A 16,331-nucleotide genomic window follows, 5' to 3' on the forward strand; every position below is an offset into this window, starting at 1 on the left:
AAATCGCCTTTCCATGGAAGTAAAAAGTGGTAGAACTCAGGGAGGTTCCCCTATCTTTGTCAGTGCTCTTCAAATAATGGGAATCGATCTCTTTCTCTCTTAAAAAGCCCACATAGTTTGAGCTTGGTCATCCAGGGAAAATGGTGGCTCGGGGCATACTTGTGATTTTTGGAAAGCATCAACTTTTCATTCAGCCACCTGAAAGTGATTAACACACTCCAGATAAGAAGTTACCATTTTGAGTAGTTTGGCTATCTCATATTATTCAGTTCAATATTTAATCTCCTTATGGTTCTAACCAACGCGGAACTCAAATATCCACACATTTAAAACATCCAAATTGTTGACCACATTCTTCAGAATTGTACATGAAAAATATAAGTAATAAAAAAAGTCTTATTCAAAACATCCCTGAACATTTTTTTCATTTTTCTGTATAAATGGTGACAGGACCCTCAGCAAAATCACGCATTTCATTCCAAACTTAAAAATCGCAGATTCTGCTACTTTATATGCATCATATTATTTCAGCTGCATCAGAACTCATTTGGCCTAGATTTGTTTCTTTGTGAAAAATGTATTTTGTCATATAATCCATTTGTGACTGAAATTGATCACTCTGATTGTTGGTCTTGCAGCCTCTCCATCCGTCTGTCTTATGACATATGAAGTTTAATTTACCCCATGAACTGAAGTGATAAGGAACCTCCTTCTTGGTAAAATCTAAAAATATCTATGTAATCTTGTGTGTTTATACTTAAAAAAAAAAAAACCACGAACATGATTTATCTGCAGTTGTACCCCTTTTGGAGCATGTTTATTTTAGTACTTCAAAATACAATCCTTTTTTATTACACTGAGGACTATCAAAAATATTTAAAGGCTTACAATGTGTGAGAAATCTCTGACTCTCATGTTAATTTTACCTATCTGAGTGTCTCTGCTACAGTTCAGAAATGGCAGCTCATCTGCAACAATGGGCTGTGAACTCACACTTCAGGCTGGGAGCACATCACTGTGTTTTCTGCAATGATATGCTCAAGAGCTACTTTAACTGCAGAGCAGCACCAGGGATGCTGTAATGGCAGACACTGAGACAGAACAAATGGATTTTCTGAAGCTTTACAGATTTATGCTTCTGACTGTCATTTTCTGTAAACTTTCTTGAGCCAAAAGAGGATATAAATATACTAAATGCATACACTGGGCAATACATTTCATAATGCATTTCGAATGGATGCTGAAGAATTCAGGCAGTGAAAAAAAAAAAAAGAATAATCTATTTTCTTCATAAGGTGAACATTCCATGTCCTTAAAGCAGTCTTCCTCATCTCTGGCCCTTGAAGGCTACGGTTCAGCGGGTTTTACAAGTCTCTTTAAAACATTACCTGCTTTAGACCTTGGAAAATGAGACCAAATTAAATTTTTCCAATTAAGTGAATAATTTGTTCAATTGCCTATTAAAGCTCAGGTGGAATGAAAACTAAAAAATGCTGCAGGATTTGAATGTTTATTTGAGTAGCAGTTGTGCAGAATATATTTATTTTTTTCTGCATTAAATAACTTGTATCCATGAATGCATTCCTTACAAGGAAGTGAGGATACGCATATATATCGCCAAATAGTAGAGGATTACTACTCCATAAGTTCAAAACGTCTTAAAAATAATTAAAAAGAATGGCTTGGGCTGTGTGGAAAAATAATAGACTTATCAATGCATTCAGCAAGCTTTGCAAACTATAGTCTTAAATAAATCCCTTCAAGAAAAAATGCTGAATGATGGGTATTCTTTTACAGTATTTGTTTATTCAACACAACGGTGTCTCCTGCATTCTGTATTGCATGCCAATGTATATATCATTTAGCATGGCCGGAGCAGGGTGAGAATAGATAAGGGATAAGAACCCTCGGTTCAGTTTAAAAGTGGCTCAGTCTCCTAGATAGGATGCAGGGTGGGAGGGGGTTGCAGTCTGCATATTAATCAACTTGTCAAAAGACCAATAAAAAAAGTTCCCAGCCAAGACTGGAAAAAGCGGCTTGACTACCCCACAAACCAGTATGCATGACTCATCACTTTAGCATAGAAAGCAGCAGATAATAGCCCAGAATACTTAAAATTTCAAAAGAAAGATGGAAGAAAAGGGTGAAGTGAATCTTAAGGTGGATTGTGTGCAAATGTCTGTAGCTCCGATAATCCATTTGAATAGTTTTAAATACTGAAGTCGGCATTGAGTTGACACATCTTCTGAAGCAGTAAGAACATATTTTCTCTTTTATTTACATTCCTTTTCAAATGTTAACATTTCTCTATATTTCATCAGGTCTGCAATTTAATTAAAATAAATGGCACAAATAAAACATATGTAGACAAAAGTTTATTTACACCATACAACATTTTAAATATTTTATACAGGGCTGCAGTCAAGAAAGCTAATTCAAGCTTTCAAGCGAAATCTGCAGTAATAAAGATGTGAAATATATTATTCATATAAAAGTGAGTATTACCTTTATTGCATTTAAAGCAATGAAGAATGTAGCTCAACAAACATTCATTTAAATGACAGAAAAAACCTTTGCCTTTTATATTATAAAGTAAAAAGTGTAGTAATGGCCAAACAGACTGTTATAAACTTTTAAAAACCTGCATAAATATATACATTGTGCTTCAGGGTAAAGTCTCTTAAAAACTGAACCCAATGAAGCTGTAACAACGTGAGTCGTTGCTTGAGGTTTCATCTAGAAAGATTACCTTACCAATTCATTCCACAGGTACTTAAACACATGATGGTAAATATTGTACACCTGGTAGCCCCACTAAGTACACTAGTGAGAATACAAAAGAACACTGACACTGAAGCATTGGCACATTGTGTCCCTGCCATACTTATGTAGTCCAGATATGTATGCCAGGCTGAAAAAAAGTCTTTCATGTTGTCAGTGCAAACAAATCCGCCTCTCCCTTTAAACCTCGGTCTGAAAATCACCTTCTTGGACATCTAAAGGTAAGCTTACACACTTCTCCCATTCTGCTGGTGTCATTTCTAATGCATCTTTTGCGTCTGTTTCTAATACATTCATTGTGGCGTAATTCTGATATTCGCATGGGGCATTGTAGCTTTCCCATGGATGCTTGTTTGGTGTTGCCTTGTCCTGAGAAAAGAAGTGGAAGAAGAGGGGAGACATTAATATCAGTAACAGGTTATTTTCTTGATTTTTCCATCTGTCTGCTGTTGTATTCTGTTGTAATTTTTTTTCCCCTTCTGTGATTTATTTTAACTGATAATTTCTTAGGGGAATCCAGCATCCTTTATGAAAAGGGGACCAAGCTGCTTTAGCCTGGACGAATGCATTAAGGATGCTAATCATGTCTGCAAATAGTTTTGCTGCAGAGTTCTTCAGGGAAAAAATAAATATATAAAAATAAATAAAAGGAATAAAAAACCGACAAGACATGGTTATCAGTTCTGTTACGAATGCCCTTGCAGTGGTTACTAAGCAACAGGCTCTAAATTACATTTCACGAAAGACTGATTGAAATGTGAGTGAAAAGGACTAAGTACAGCGCTGGGAGTAAATGAAAGCAATGATTTACACTTAGATACCCTAGTCTGTGCCCTCAAAGAAGACAGTGTTGATAATTTTCAAATTATTATCATTCCAAAAGGAAAGAGTTCTGGAATGCAATCTGTTTTTCAACAAAATATTTCATATATATTTAAAAAACTGAAATACTTTTACATAGAAGCAAATACAAATAATTTCTATTGTATGAAGAGACATATAGCAGATTATACGAAAGTAATTAAGACAAGTATATAAAGTTGAGACATGCAGGAGTAGCACATTTAAATGATAACACACACAGGCTTAAACAATATATACAACAGTGTTTAGCAATGCTAATTTCATAAACAGACATTTTTCTTTGCAAACGAGCACACGCAAAATTAAGTTGGAAGAAGTGAGGGGATTTGTTTATTTTGTTTTTAATTTTAAAGCAGCTCACAACTCTCTCTGGAAGTTATGAATAGAAAACAACCAAATAAATAAAGTTGAATCACCTCTGTTTCCAGATTTTCAATAACATAACCATTAAGGCTTGTAATGAATTAAACAATTTACAGGATCACATGCATGGCTTCCTCTATCCATCAAGTAGTGATTCATTTTCGTCATTTGAATTATAATTTAGCGTTTTTCTCGGTCTTTTAAAACCCTGCATCCCCCAGGCCTGGCAACATTTTAGGTGCAGGCTATTCTTTGGCTGAATACATTAGTGTGATCTCTACTAATCCCCTCAATCACTCGGTTATGTTGTGCAAGTTTGCAATGTTATGCATAGCAGATGTCTTAATAGGGATAGAACTTGTTTTTGTCCTCACCAGAAACTGCTTCCTGTTACTCACCATACTGCCCATATTTGGTATATCTCGAAATCGGTCCAAAGTTTGAAATTTCTGATTAAGTTCCTGGAACAGCTCCATGTGCCGTTTCCTTGTGTGCATTACTTTCTGCAATGAAAATGTTTAGGAAGTCAATAAATGCTAATGTGATCTTCTTTCCAAGCTCTCCATTTGAATACATCACTTAGTCACCGTTTCCTTGCGGTGTAAAGCGGCTCGCTCTGAAAGCACAGAGGAAGGTCATGCAAAAACAATTGAGCATTCGTTGTCTGACATTATGTAGGTTAGAGCATATCTCTTCTAATCGGCAGAAGAGCTGTCGCAGAGTTGCAGCGTCTGATACGCGAGAAGGAAGGAAGTGTGCTGGTTCCTTTCACTTAATTGAAAAATGCATTGATGAAAAGATGCATACATTATATATGGTGTACACATCTGTCTGTGTTTTTGATGAAGCACACTGCATGTGCTTAATGGATTTATATTCCTGCATGATACATTTTCTGGACAAATGTACTGTAATGCTGACACAACTTATTAATGAGGGTGCTGAAGATTTAGATTTTTTTTCATGTGGAAAGATCTCTGCTGTAAACAGGACTTCTACTGAAGATTGTTTCAGTACTTTAAACTGTTTTTCAGTTTCAGGCTGTTGCACAGTACTGTTGTTTTTAAGCTTTACAGGTTTATCCACTAAACAGTCCAAGCACTCAGAATTCGCCAAAAGGCAAAGTGGCAAATAACTTGTCATTTGTGTCTATGCTTCATTTACCCAGTGGTAGAATAATCTGCTTTTGGGAGAGTGATCATTCACTGAAGCATATTTCCATATATTTCCACATATCTGGGAAACACAGTTGCATTGGTGTGCCAAGTCATCTGACGTGCGTCCATAGAGACCTCTCTGGCTAACATTGCTTGAATACTCTGTTTCTGAAGATTTCATTTTAGCAGAACACTGTTCAATTAATCTTATTCATAATACATGTTTTAAGCAGTCCTTTTCAATCTAGGTAAATTCAAAGAAAGGCAAATAAACTTTCAACATGACCACATGTCAAATTCAGTTATCACTTACTTCAAAGTCCAGGTCGGAATAGCGTGACTTTCTTCTCTGTTATAATACAAAAAAAATGAAAATGATTACAGTGTGTTTGCACAAGGGGGGGAAAAATATATGTACAATTACACAATTTTCTGACTATAAATTAAGTTCTCAAACTACAAATATATATAGTCACTATTCAAAGTGTTGAGTAAATCAGCTTTCAGACAATCATGAATGATTATTTACCTCCAAGGAGCTCATGGATATTGTAGATCCAGTTTCACTTCTTGACAAGCCTGCGTTTTCTTCCATCTCTGCTAGAAAGTTCTTTACTGCTGTTCTGGGTTCGAACTGTAGGTTCTGCATGTGTTCCTGTGCTGCAAACTGCTGATCTAAATTCACATTCATATGATCCATTCCGGACGGATTGATATTGAACTCAGGGTTTACTTTATAGTGCATTAATCTCTCGTGCTGCAAGGTATCCATGCCGATGTTTAATTTGCTGTCATCTTTCATAAGAGTCTGAACGTTGCCAGAACCTCTTGGCATCACGATGTAGTCGCTCTCCATCATCTGGCCCTGTGGATGCATGAGCTCCGCTTCCCCGCCCCTCATGTTGTCGTCGGTACATAAATAAACAGTTCGCCTCATATCGCTGTTGTTGTCGTTAATACACTGGTCCGTCAGTTCGTTCATTCCGATGGGCATGTGCAGTCCGGACGGCTGCTGGATGAGCACTTTGGACATGATGTTTCCAGGCAAGGTGGAATAGCTCATGCCTTCAGGGCCTTTCTCGTCCTCATCATCATTCAGAGAGATCCTGGAGAGGGTTCCTGTGATGGTGGCAGCTCTGCAAGGCCCCATGTCTTTATGAAGAGCTTAAAAGCAAAGAAGAATAGGAAGGTTACAAAAGCTGAGGTACATAAATCTCCACCTACTGAGTTCCCTTTTCATGAGGAGAGTACATTAGAACACTTCATTGGGCTAGATTTGTTTTTTTATCTTTGTCTAGGGATCGATTCTCATCCAGCTGGCATGTAGTGTTTCACTTGCTTTGCCCAGAGAGACCTTAGTGTACTGGAGAGACATCCTAAAATGCTATCATCTTCAAATTAGTTCCCAATCCAATGGGAACAGACATTTCAGGAGGATGTCTACTGCACAGAGATGAGATGAACCAGCGGTTTCTGAATATTTCAAGGAGCTTCAAGTGTAGAAGGAATGCTGAAAGGTAAACGCAAGACCCCGAAGGCTTAAATGGGTTTTGTTTACTGCTGAGGATTTCTATGGTATACAAACAGCACAAAACAAACAAATAATATATTGAGAGATTTTAAAGGAAAAGAAAAAAGTATCCCCCAGCAGGGCTTATTAAAAAGTGTTTCCTTCTGGGTGGAATTGGGTAAGGTGTCATGCCTAGGTTTTGCACATTTTCAATTTGTTCCTCAAGGACTGACTGTAAACGCTACAAACAACCTGGTAGAAATGTGAGAAAAGCACTGCAATATGTGCTCCACTGGGTAACGGAAACAAAGGTAGAACTCAAACTTCATGTTATTTAGATGTTGTTTTTGATAACAAGATCTGGTCGTTACAGACTGAGGTAAAGGCCAAAATTAAGAAAGAAATTAAAGATGATATATATCCACATTGTCTAATTTCAACTTCTGATTTTTCTCATGACTTAGTTTGGGAAAAGTACATGAAAGTGTGTCAAAGACAAATCTTTAAATAGCCCGGTTAGAGTCAGATTACTTTATTACTTTCTGAAGCCCACAACAGATCTGAGTATGCAGGGCCTTTTGCAAACATTGAATTGCTTCTCCAATTTACTTCCTTACATTCAGCCTTGAGAAACAGCCAAAAGCGAAACACTGAGGACTTGTACAATAGGATATGCAACACCAGAGAACTGACATACGAAGTCAATTTAAATCCTATCAAATACTCCTTCCAAAAAGAACGATAAAGGTGCTAAGCAGGGGAAATTTAAACCCCAAACCCTCCTGTGATCTTAAAATTAATTTGTGTTGACTGGGAAAGTTATACATTTAAACTGGCCTTGGTTAAGTTTCTTGGCATGTATATTTCATGTGCATTATGGTAGACTGACCTGCTTCCCTGTGCCTCCTCTCTAGCTCAGAATCCAGATGGTACTGCTCTCTACCGTGCTGGACGACAATGAAACCTGACAGCTCTACAGCAAAGAAGCATCAGTTTGAGATCGCATCCGCAAAAGAAAAAAGAAAAAGGAAACAAAACCATAACAGCAACAAAAAAAAAAACTTGCTGTTCTTGACTCTCAGTCTTTATTGTTCATTATTTCTGGTATTTCTCTAACTACATGTCGATCTGTCGTTCAGTAAAGCTCTGTGTGTATAGGAAGGGGACTGCCCATCAGGTAAGAGGGCTTTAGTTTACCAACACATAAGAATTGACTGAGGGAAGGGCTACCTTGACTGTCATAATCATGCAATTCTGGCTATGAATCTGTAGTAATTCATATGCAACATTTTTATCTGTGGTGCAAGCCAGGAAGACTTGATCATCTGTCTTTATTAGCTGTAGCTCTGACATTTCACGATGTTTAAGGCTTGGAGGTGTTTTCCACTAAACAGTTTGATCAAAACTTTAAAGCAAATAAAAAAAACGCATTCATAAATAAATCGCAAACAAAACAAGCATTTGTGCCTTTAAATCATGCCATTCTTGCCCTGTATGCTCTCTATGGAAGTGGTCAAGCTATAGACCGTATCCCCAGGCCTTCCTTGCATCCTCACTCTACTCTCCTCCAAACCGATCGGGTAATGCTCAGTAACAATTCAGACATTGCATTTTCAACTGCACTTAACTCTCCGCTGACAACTGCAAAGTGGGCAGCTTGTATAGCTTTAGAGCTATCTGCTACTGAACCTCCCAGAAGTAGGTCACATGTACTGCGATGTTCCCTCTTCTACCCTGTGCTAAAACCAAGCAAGGCAGCTAGGAGAAAATGAGCGTGCATCTTCCTCAGAAAATGATATGTCACTTACATTAAGATTCTTGAAAAGCACTGTTATTGAACACTACCAGGATGGAGATCACATAAGGCTAATACTTGAAAGTTCTTCTGACGTAAAATATTACTAATGAAACTGCATTAGATTATCCATGATTAATACAAAATATAGTTTTAAGAATAAATACTTGAGAGTAAAGACATTCAGCAATTATTATTTTAACTTTAACCCCCAGATGTGGCCTTTTTGTCCGGCACCTATATTATTAAGCAGCTTACAAGCTTCCTTTATTGGAAGCTGATTATAATGACATGAAGAAGTGAATGATAATACAAGATGATATCTGAGAAACCTCCTTTTCTTGACGATTCTACTAGTACTAGGTTTCCCTTTTTCCCAAGCAAACTCTCAGACTAACAAAGCCGTTAAACAACGTGTAGTTTGGCAATTGACATGGGACATAACCTCTGCATGTCCTTTGAAGAAGAAAAAGAAGGGGAGAAAGGGGCAGGCAGTTTTCTAGCCATTTCCATCCTCAATCTAATAAAAGTTTCAGAAGTTAGCTTAGAGCTCTGTGGCTAATTTTATAATTAAAAACACTTTGCAGTCCAAGGTACAAGATACACATCATATAATCACGCCAAATAACGACATATTTTGAAGTGGTTTGAAAAACACCTAAGTTTAATGCTTCTCTGATCTTTATGCGTTTTAATTCTGAAAGATAAGTGTTGCCTTCAGTTTAAACCATGATAAGGTAAACACGACAAACTTGAAAAATAAATAAACCGATATTTGCAAAAGGATTTATCTTCCAGAAATGTGTAGTTAAATTTGCTTTTGTCCTCTTTATCTTTGGTTTCAAAGCTGACATTTAGTAAACTAGGTTTCGGAACAATTCAGTAACAGACCAATATCCTTATTACATTAGTGGAGGCTTTTTACAATTTAATTTTATAGTCTGAATTTCAGTCAGCAATATACCAAGATCTTTTTGTCAAGTACTGTATAATGTACTTTCAAAAGTATACTTGTTTAACCTATTGCTTCTATTAATTTACAAACATACAGGGAACAAAAAAAACTTTAATTTTCAAGACCATTAAGCCAGGCATAAATGGACTGGGAAACAATTAAATGTGCTTAAATGCAAGACCAGTTCCTGCAAAATACAATATATTATCACCAAGCTCCAGTTAGTATGATATGACTATGAATTTGAATAATTACTAAGTTAATGAATATTCAGAAGTATGGGCACTAGTGTTTTACTATCATTCAACATTACAAGTAAACTTTTGTATAGGTTTCTATAACCGAATCGGCTTAATAAGAAAGATACGACTTACTGTAATTAACGGTTTCCACTATTGGTCGCATATCTAAATATACATATATATCAGATCAACTTTGAAGACAATGAACGCATTAAATGTCTTGGTGTACCTGATTTGAAAATTAATACCTCCAGAAACAAACAAACAAATGCTAGTTTAGTTAGTGCCATCTAAGCACCAAAATAAAAACATTGACTGTCACTGTAATTTCTGAATTGGTTTCTTGGTTCTTCCCAGAGGGTTCAAATGTTATCAGCTGACTGTGCCTGTAGTATTTTAATGTCCCTGCTGATGTTCGTTAATTAAATATTCAACAAAAGGCAAAGAATATTTTTGAAAGAACTAGATATATATTAGTCCTGATCCATGGTGCCATTTTCAGATAGGATAGGTACAAGAATATTGAAAAAGGGGAAAAAACCTTCAGGTAGTTTGATTGGAAATCCTAGTTACTAAAAAAGACAAAGGCATAACAAGCAACATGTTATACAGAATAAGCGTGATGACAAGAACAAAGCGCTGCCATGTCAGGTGACTGTCTGACCACAGAAATCTCCATGGCGACCAGAGCAAGCCGCTGCGCTCCACAGCTGTACACGCCATCAGAGGACAGAAGAAATGTGCATTTGGATTCCCATAACCCTGAGCTGCATCCACCCTTTATAGGTTATTATAAGCAAAACTTTCCTTTGTGGAGTTTAACTGACCATTGTGTTTCCTTAACAATTCATTTTGAGAAAGAAAACAGGGGTTCTATTATGAAAAAAAAAAAAAAAAAAAAAAAAAAAGTCAATACGACTGACCTTGGGAAAACTGAAGGAAACCGATGAAAAACAGACCTGTTCTGCTTGGAACAGGGGAACGTTTCCACTCGTACTTCCTAAAGGTTATACTGTTGCTCTTGAAATCTGTGTTTTATTACAGTAATTTTATACACGTTTTACCTGTGTTTATGGAATCCTGTCACATTCTTAACACAACTGGCTAATCAAATATTTTGGAGTGTTTTTCTGCAAATCATCGAAATGAATAATGAAATATGTTGCTTCATGAATGTTTTGATTAAAATTGAACCTGATTTAACAATTTGCAGTCGCTTAAAATCGGTAGCAATTAGCTGCTAATTAATTATAAACATCTGTTCCTTACCTGATCGGCAAGCAATGTCCACATCTTTTTCAAAGTCTGTCTGTTGAGAGATTAATGAAATAATCAAAGCTTTGTGCCTTTGAAGTTCTCTAATGTATAGCTGCGTTTGGCCAGCTTGGGAAGTAGTTAACAATATTTCTTTCTTCATTTTAAACCTGGAGATTTTGCTCTTACCATACATAATAAGATCAGTGAATATTCTTTGGTGGGACTCATGAAAAATATAAGACATTAATTCTAAATACTGAAATACTCTAAAGCTTAATTTATAAGCATTGGTGGATATAAGAATTGCTGGTATTTTATTTTTCTTGGGGTAAAACCAGATTATTCACATAGTGTTGGAGAAACTGTTATCGACATTCTCCATGGACTAATGCTTAAATCTTCCATTGGTAAATTTTAACAATATATCAATTGAAGAGAGGCTGTAAAATTGCAATCACAGCATTTAAACACTGACCTGTAGCAAAGGCTTTAAAATGAATTACAGGATTGAGCAACTGTGCTACAATATTTCACATTCCACTAATGTGAAACCATTTTCATCAGAGAAAAATTAGAATATGATTAGAGAGCATAAAGACCATAAGCCTGTGCAATATCACAAGATCAAGAGATTGGCATCTCCTTCAAAGGTCATTTAAAGAACATTACATTATTAAAGTAAATCGGGGTACAAGATGAAAAGATGTATGACAAACATGATGAATAAGTTCAATCAAATTGTAGTTTAGACTTGAGCATAAAGACTGTGAAAACTGACTGAAATTAGAGTCATTTGTTACATGGCAAGTATATAAACAGCCAGTAATTACAGTTCACCCAGAGTGGTATGTATAAAAGATAAACCCCCAAGGTAACAATTCTTCATCCCAAGGAATCGTTTGAGATTGAACAAAATCTAATGATAAATTAGGTAAAGCGGATCGTGTTCAATCAAGGTCAAAAGAACAACACTGAATAAATTGGTAGATCATTAATTAATGGGCATATCGTACAATGACTTGGTTTGAATGTATTGAGTATTTGAAAGCGGCTACCAACTAACATTTTTCAGGGAGCAAATAGAACTCCACATAGCAGCACAATTACTTTCTTAACTTGGTCCTTCAGATAGGAAATGCAAAATCACAATACTCTCATGTTGTTACATACAGTATATATCTAAACTGTTTGATAGGTGAAATAATACTTGGATTTTCAAAAATCCAGTACATGCTAACGTGAGTACTACAAAAGAAATGACTTACCATTATTTGTGCATGACCATTTGGAAATGTTCCAGTAGTATCAACATTGATTGGATCTTGACAATTCCTGAGTCTGCATCTAAACGCATCTTGAACCTGTAACGAGATCAATTTTTTGTAAACACATCTACTTTCTGTAATCCAGTAGTGTATCTGCTCTGTAATTTAACAATCATATGTACTAACTGACTTGCAAACACTGGCAAAAATAGTGCCGACTCCTCTAATTCCAGTTTTCTTTCACTGCTGTCAATATACGTCTGTCCCTGATGCACATTTTTATATAGATATTTCTTAGCGATTTGCAAAAGATTTCTAGGACCATGTTTAAAATCACTGGAATAATGGGTCATTGCTCTGTAGCCTTGAGAATCATGTTTGCACATGAATTCCTCTTTAACAGATGTATGGCATCAATTCAAGAGGTTTTTTTGTTGCCTATACCAACAGATTTTTTTGCATCTTAAATTTGCTGACCACCCTCCACTGTCAGGAATCAGAGATCGAAAATCCCAAACTCTCCTTCTAAAACACACCTACAAATTACTGCTTTGGAGGATGTGATCAGAGGCAAGAATGCACAAGTGTCTTTTGCTCTGAGATGTTAACTTGGCATGTAAAATCCCAAGGAACGTGTATGTCAACAAAGGGCTGCTATCTCCAGAAGCCGGATTCAAAAGCGATCAATTGGACTGATCGATACTAGTCAACAGATGAGGGTGTGGCCCCAATTTCAGTTATTGTTGCAGTGCTCCCTATATCCACTCCTTACCTCTCTTCTGAGAATGCAGTGGACCATCACGATGACAAATCCCTGTAATGAATCAAACACTGCGAAGAGTATCTGAAACAGTATTGAGCGTTTATCTGTCATTGCCAGAACTGCAGACATCCAGGTTAGAGCTAGGAGAGGGAGCACCACACATGAACTCCAAAGGGAAGCCCTGAGTAGAGAGAGAGAGAGAGAGAGAGAGAGAGAGAGAGAGAGAGAGAGAGAGAGAGAGAGAGAGAGAGAGAGAGAGAGAGAGAGAGAGAGAGAGAGAGAGAGAGAGAGAGAGAGAGAGAGAGAGAGAGAGAGAGAGAGAGAGAGAGAGAAATGTTATCTCTGGTTAGTGACATAGAAGGCAGGACAGAATGGATCTTGGGGCATTACAGCCTTATACAGCATGATTTTCGTCATGATTGGCTGGCACCTGCCATTCAGATTAATACCACGCTGCACTGGTTAATATTTCACTCCACGAAGGACCTATTTTATATAGGTTATATTCATTTGGATTCATGTGTAGCTCTACAACAAGTATTTAAAATATACATGCAATCTGATCTGTAAAAGCCAGCTGCTCTTTTCACAGTCTTTTTAAGCGAGCTTCCACAATCTTGCATGCGTTATACTCTTATTGATTAACTATAGTGTTGCTCTACACTTACATAGCATTGCTGGCTGTAGTCGCTGATAACGCAGTTGTTGATACAACTCCACATTTGGCACATTTTAGAGTTAGTCCTGTATGGGGCTCACTCATCTGCCTGCGAACAGCACAGAACAAGACAAAATGTTGGCAAAACTGTCACCTGAAGTTAAGGCCCCACATCAGATGATGCGTATTCATAGACTGCTTCAATGAGAAGCTGTTAAATATTCCCACTGTGAACTGATTCCACCAAAACAAGAAGGAAAGCTATTGATACTATATTTCTCTCGAAGAGCTTTGACATCTTCTTACTACAGCAAGGAGAAAGAGCCTCATTTCCATTTTAAAAAGGATATAGATCAAAGGAGTATGCAAGGTTTAAAAAACAAATGGATGTGCATATCAAAAGTCTGGCAGTACTTAAAATTTGCATCCCAACTACTTACCCTGCTCTGTGTTTCAATTTTTTATCTAAGATCCCATCTCTGGAAACAAGTTTATTGAACACCAGGATGCCAATGACCATATTAACCTGTAAAAGCAGAAAACATAGCTATATTACAAAACAATCACGCCTTATAAACCCGGGAGTATTTATATTCCCCCTTATGTAAGATTGTGCACTAATAGTATGGAAACCGCAGAAAAACAGCCTCCCCAACATGCCTTCAAATACTTAATCCTCATGTGCAGAGTGGCAAGAAGCAAGATATGTTTTTGTTATACTGTGGTTGTATCTTTAAGTATAACTATAAAGATGTACTGATTATACAGATTTAGTGTGCATTGCAAGTTTCCTTTTCTACTTACAAGTTTTTCCTCCCCATTTATAAGCTGAAATCACCTTCTGGGTTTCTGCTCATCCTTATTAATAACACATTTTTATGGTATTCGAATGATGCGTGTTATCAGTATAAAATAACACTTGTGGTGATATATCGATGCCTGCATTGTACTTGTTACTTCGTGCTCAGAGTTTGGTACACAATTGTTTCTGCTATATACCTTAAATCTTCTGACGTTCCCTACCTTTATGACACTTTATCACTTGTCACGTAGAGCTGATGCAGTGATCCCTAAATAAGAGCCCGAGGGAGTGTCTCTATTCCAGTTTTACAATGCTGCACATTTTCTTTCCTCTTTACCAGTCTAACAACCTTGTACTATACTGCCTACATTCCTCAACTGTGGCACCACTTAAAGCACTTCCACCTACACCCTTAATCAAACAATCAATTGCTACGTGGTGAGAAAACATGAATGTCAGTTCTTGAATTTAGCTCCAAGGCATTGATTCAGGGGCAGTGCATGGAGGGACTGAATGACATTTGAGTCTCCTTCGTGGGGTTATTTAGGTCATCTCCTTTTGGACATAGTGATCAGGAGAAAAATATGTATTTGTTTATATACCGATGATGAAATAAATTGGGGAATTGTGTATCTAATACTGCAGAACAAACCACAACTTGGCATATGGATTTGAGTCCTGGGTCAGCAAAGGCATAAGTGAAACAGTGATGTCAGTGTTTGGGTTTGACATGTTCACGTGGCGCATCAACTAATTCACTTTGGTAATACGTTTCATCATTCTGATCAGGCAACTAACTTCTTTCTTTTAGGAAAAAAGATATAGAGCTGTTCTTGGAAATAATGCCTTTGCTTTAAATGTTAAATGTTCCGCTCTTAACTTGACAGTTTCTGAGGATGTTTTTACATTTCCATATTTTCACTATTTTACAAATGCCATTACAGAGGAGTATATAATACATTTGTATTATTTTTGGCACTCCAGCAACCATGACTAATAACACTACTTAGTATCAGGTCTCTTCTCACTTGCTTCAAGTTTTCTTTGAAAGTACAGTTCATCCTACTCCCACAGAAAACATCCCAAAGTCCTGCTGCTATAAATCCCCAGCCCTTCGTTAATTTGCTGCACTTCAGCACATGAGAGCATTGTGGTAATTTAACTTGAAGATATATAGCCATGTTTTTGGTGTTATTTTCAGCTGCTTAATTATTGTCAGCTTTACTTGTGCTTGGATATAATCTGTCCATGAAAGAAAATATGTTGTAGATAATAGCAGGTGTTATGTAAGTGACTGCTCCGGCAAACCGCAGAGCTTTCAAGTGACTTTCCAATAAATGAGGAAGCAACGTCGTCTTGTCTCTTTCCCTTTCATACTGCAGAAAACATGTATTTTTCCCAAGGATTTATCCTGTATTTTGATAGATATCTTTTTCTTAGAACAAATTCTTCTACGTAGCTAAATATTATTGAAGGTCTCTGTGGGATGATTAGAAGATGGTACCTACCTGAAGTTTGCTTGTAATTTAGTGTTGTTAAATATTTTTATACAAACAATGACAGTTTACATAAATAACAATAAGAATGTCATTAAAGCATTAGAATACCGATTTGTTTTTGTTTTACTCAATTACTCTTCGTTTTTTGTTATGACAGTGTGCCATCTGGATGAGCAATTATATTATTAATGTATATTAGTGTTCAGCACTCCAGCATAATGTGCATTCAGTGCAGCAAAGTAAAAAAAAAACAACACTCCGCTCTGTGACATATGACAGCTTTAACATACATAATGAGTTGGATATTATGTAAAGTTCCAGCAAGAAGTAGGAGTCAGCTGGTGAGAGTTTGTCCTTGACAGAACAATGATTACAATACGATAATAACAATAATAAATATATAAAAGATGCATTTCACAG

The 16,331-nt window shown here is 36.7% G+C and overlaps 1 protein-coding gene across 4 annotated transcripts in view; it reads right to left on the reverse strand.

Annotated features, from left to right (window-relative positions):
- Positions 1 to 2,243: 2,243 nt before the first annotated feature.
- The window catches only part of adgrb3 (adhesion G protein-coupled receptor B3), a 140,051-nt gene continuing 125,963 nt past the window's right edge, over positions 2,244 to 16,331 (reverse strand). Inside the window, exons 23-32 of one of the 4 annotated variants that reach the window (XM_066696768.1) lie at positions 14,051 to 14,136; positions 13,621 to 13,719; positions 12,962 to 13,133; positions 12,190 to 12,285; positions 10,937 to 10,976; positions 7,565 to 7,648; positions 5,695 to 6,329; positions 5,479 to 5,514; positions 4,407 to 4,511; positions 2,244 to 3,150 (exon numbers count right to left, since the gene is read on the reverse strand). In XM_066696768.1, the coding sequence (XP_066552865.1) occupies positions 2,962 to 3,150; positions 4,407 to 4,511; positions 5,479 to 5,514; positions 5,695 to 6,329; positions 7,565 to 7,648; positions 10,937 to 10,976; positions 12,190 to 12,285; positions 12,962 to 13,133; positions 13,621 to 13,719; positions 14,051 to 14,136 (1,542 nt within the window). In that variant the 3' untranslated portion in view covers positions 2,244 to 2,961. Of the gene's footprint in view, positions 3,151 to 4,382; positions 4,512 to 5,478; positions 5,515 to 5,694; positions 6,330 to 7,564; positions 7,649 to 10,936; positions 10,977 to 12,189; positions 12,286 to 12,961; positions 13,134 to 13,620; positions 13,720 to 14,050; positions 14,137 to 16,331 lie in introns of all 4 variants that reach the window. The other 3 variants (XM_066696767.1, XM_066696770.1, XM_066696769.1) reach the window with 3 other exon arrangements.

This window comes from Amia ocellicauda, chromosome 23 (assembly GCF_036373705.1).
Source record: "Amia ocellicauda isolate fAmiCal2 chromosome 23, fAmiCal2.hap1, whole genome shotgun sequence".
NCBI classification, from domain to species: Eukaryota; Metazoa; Chordata; class Actinopteri; order Amiiformes; family Amiidae; genus Amia; species Amia ocellicauda.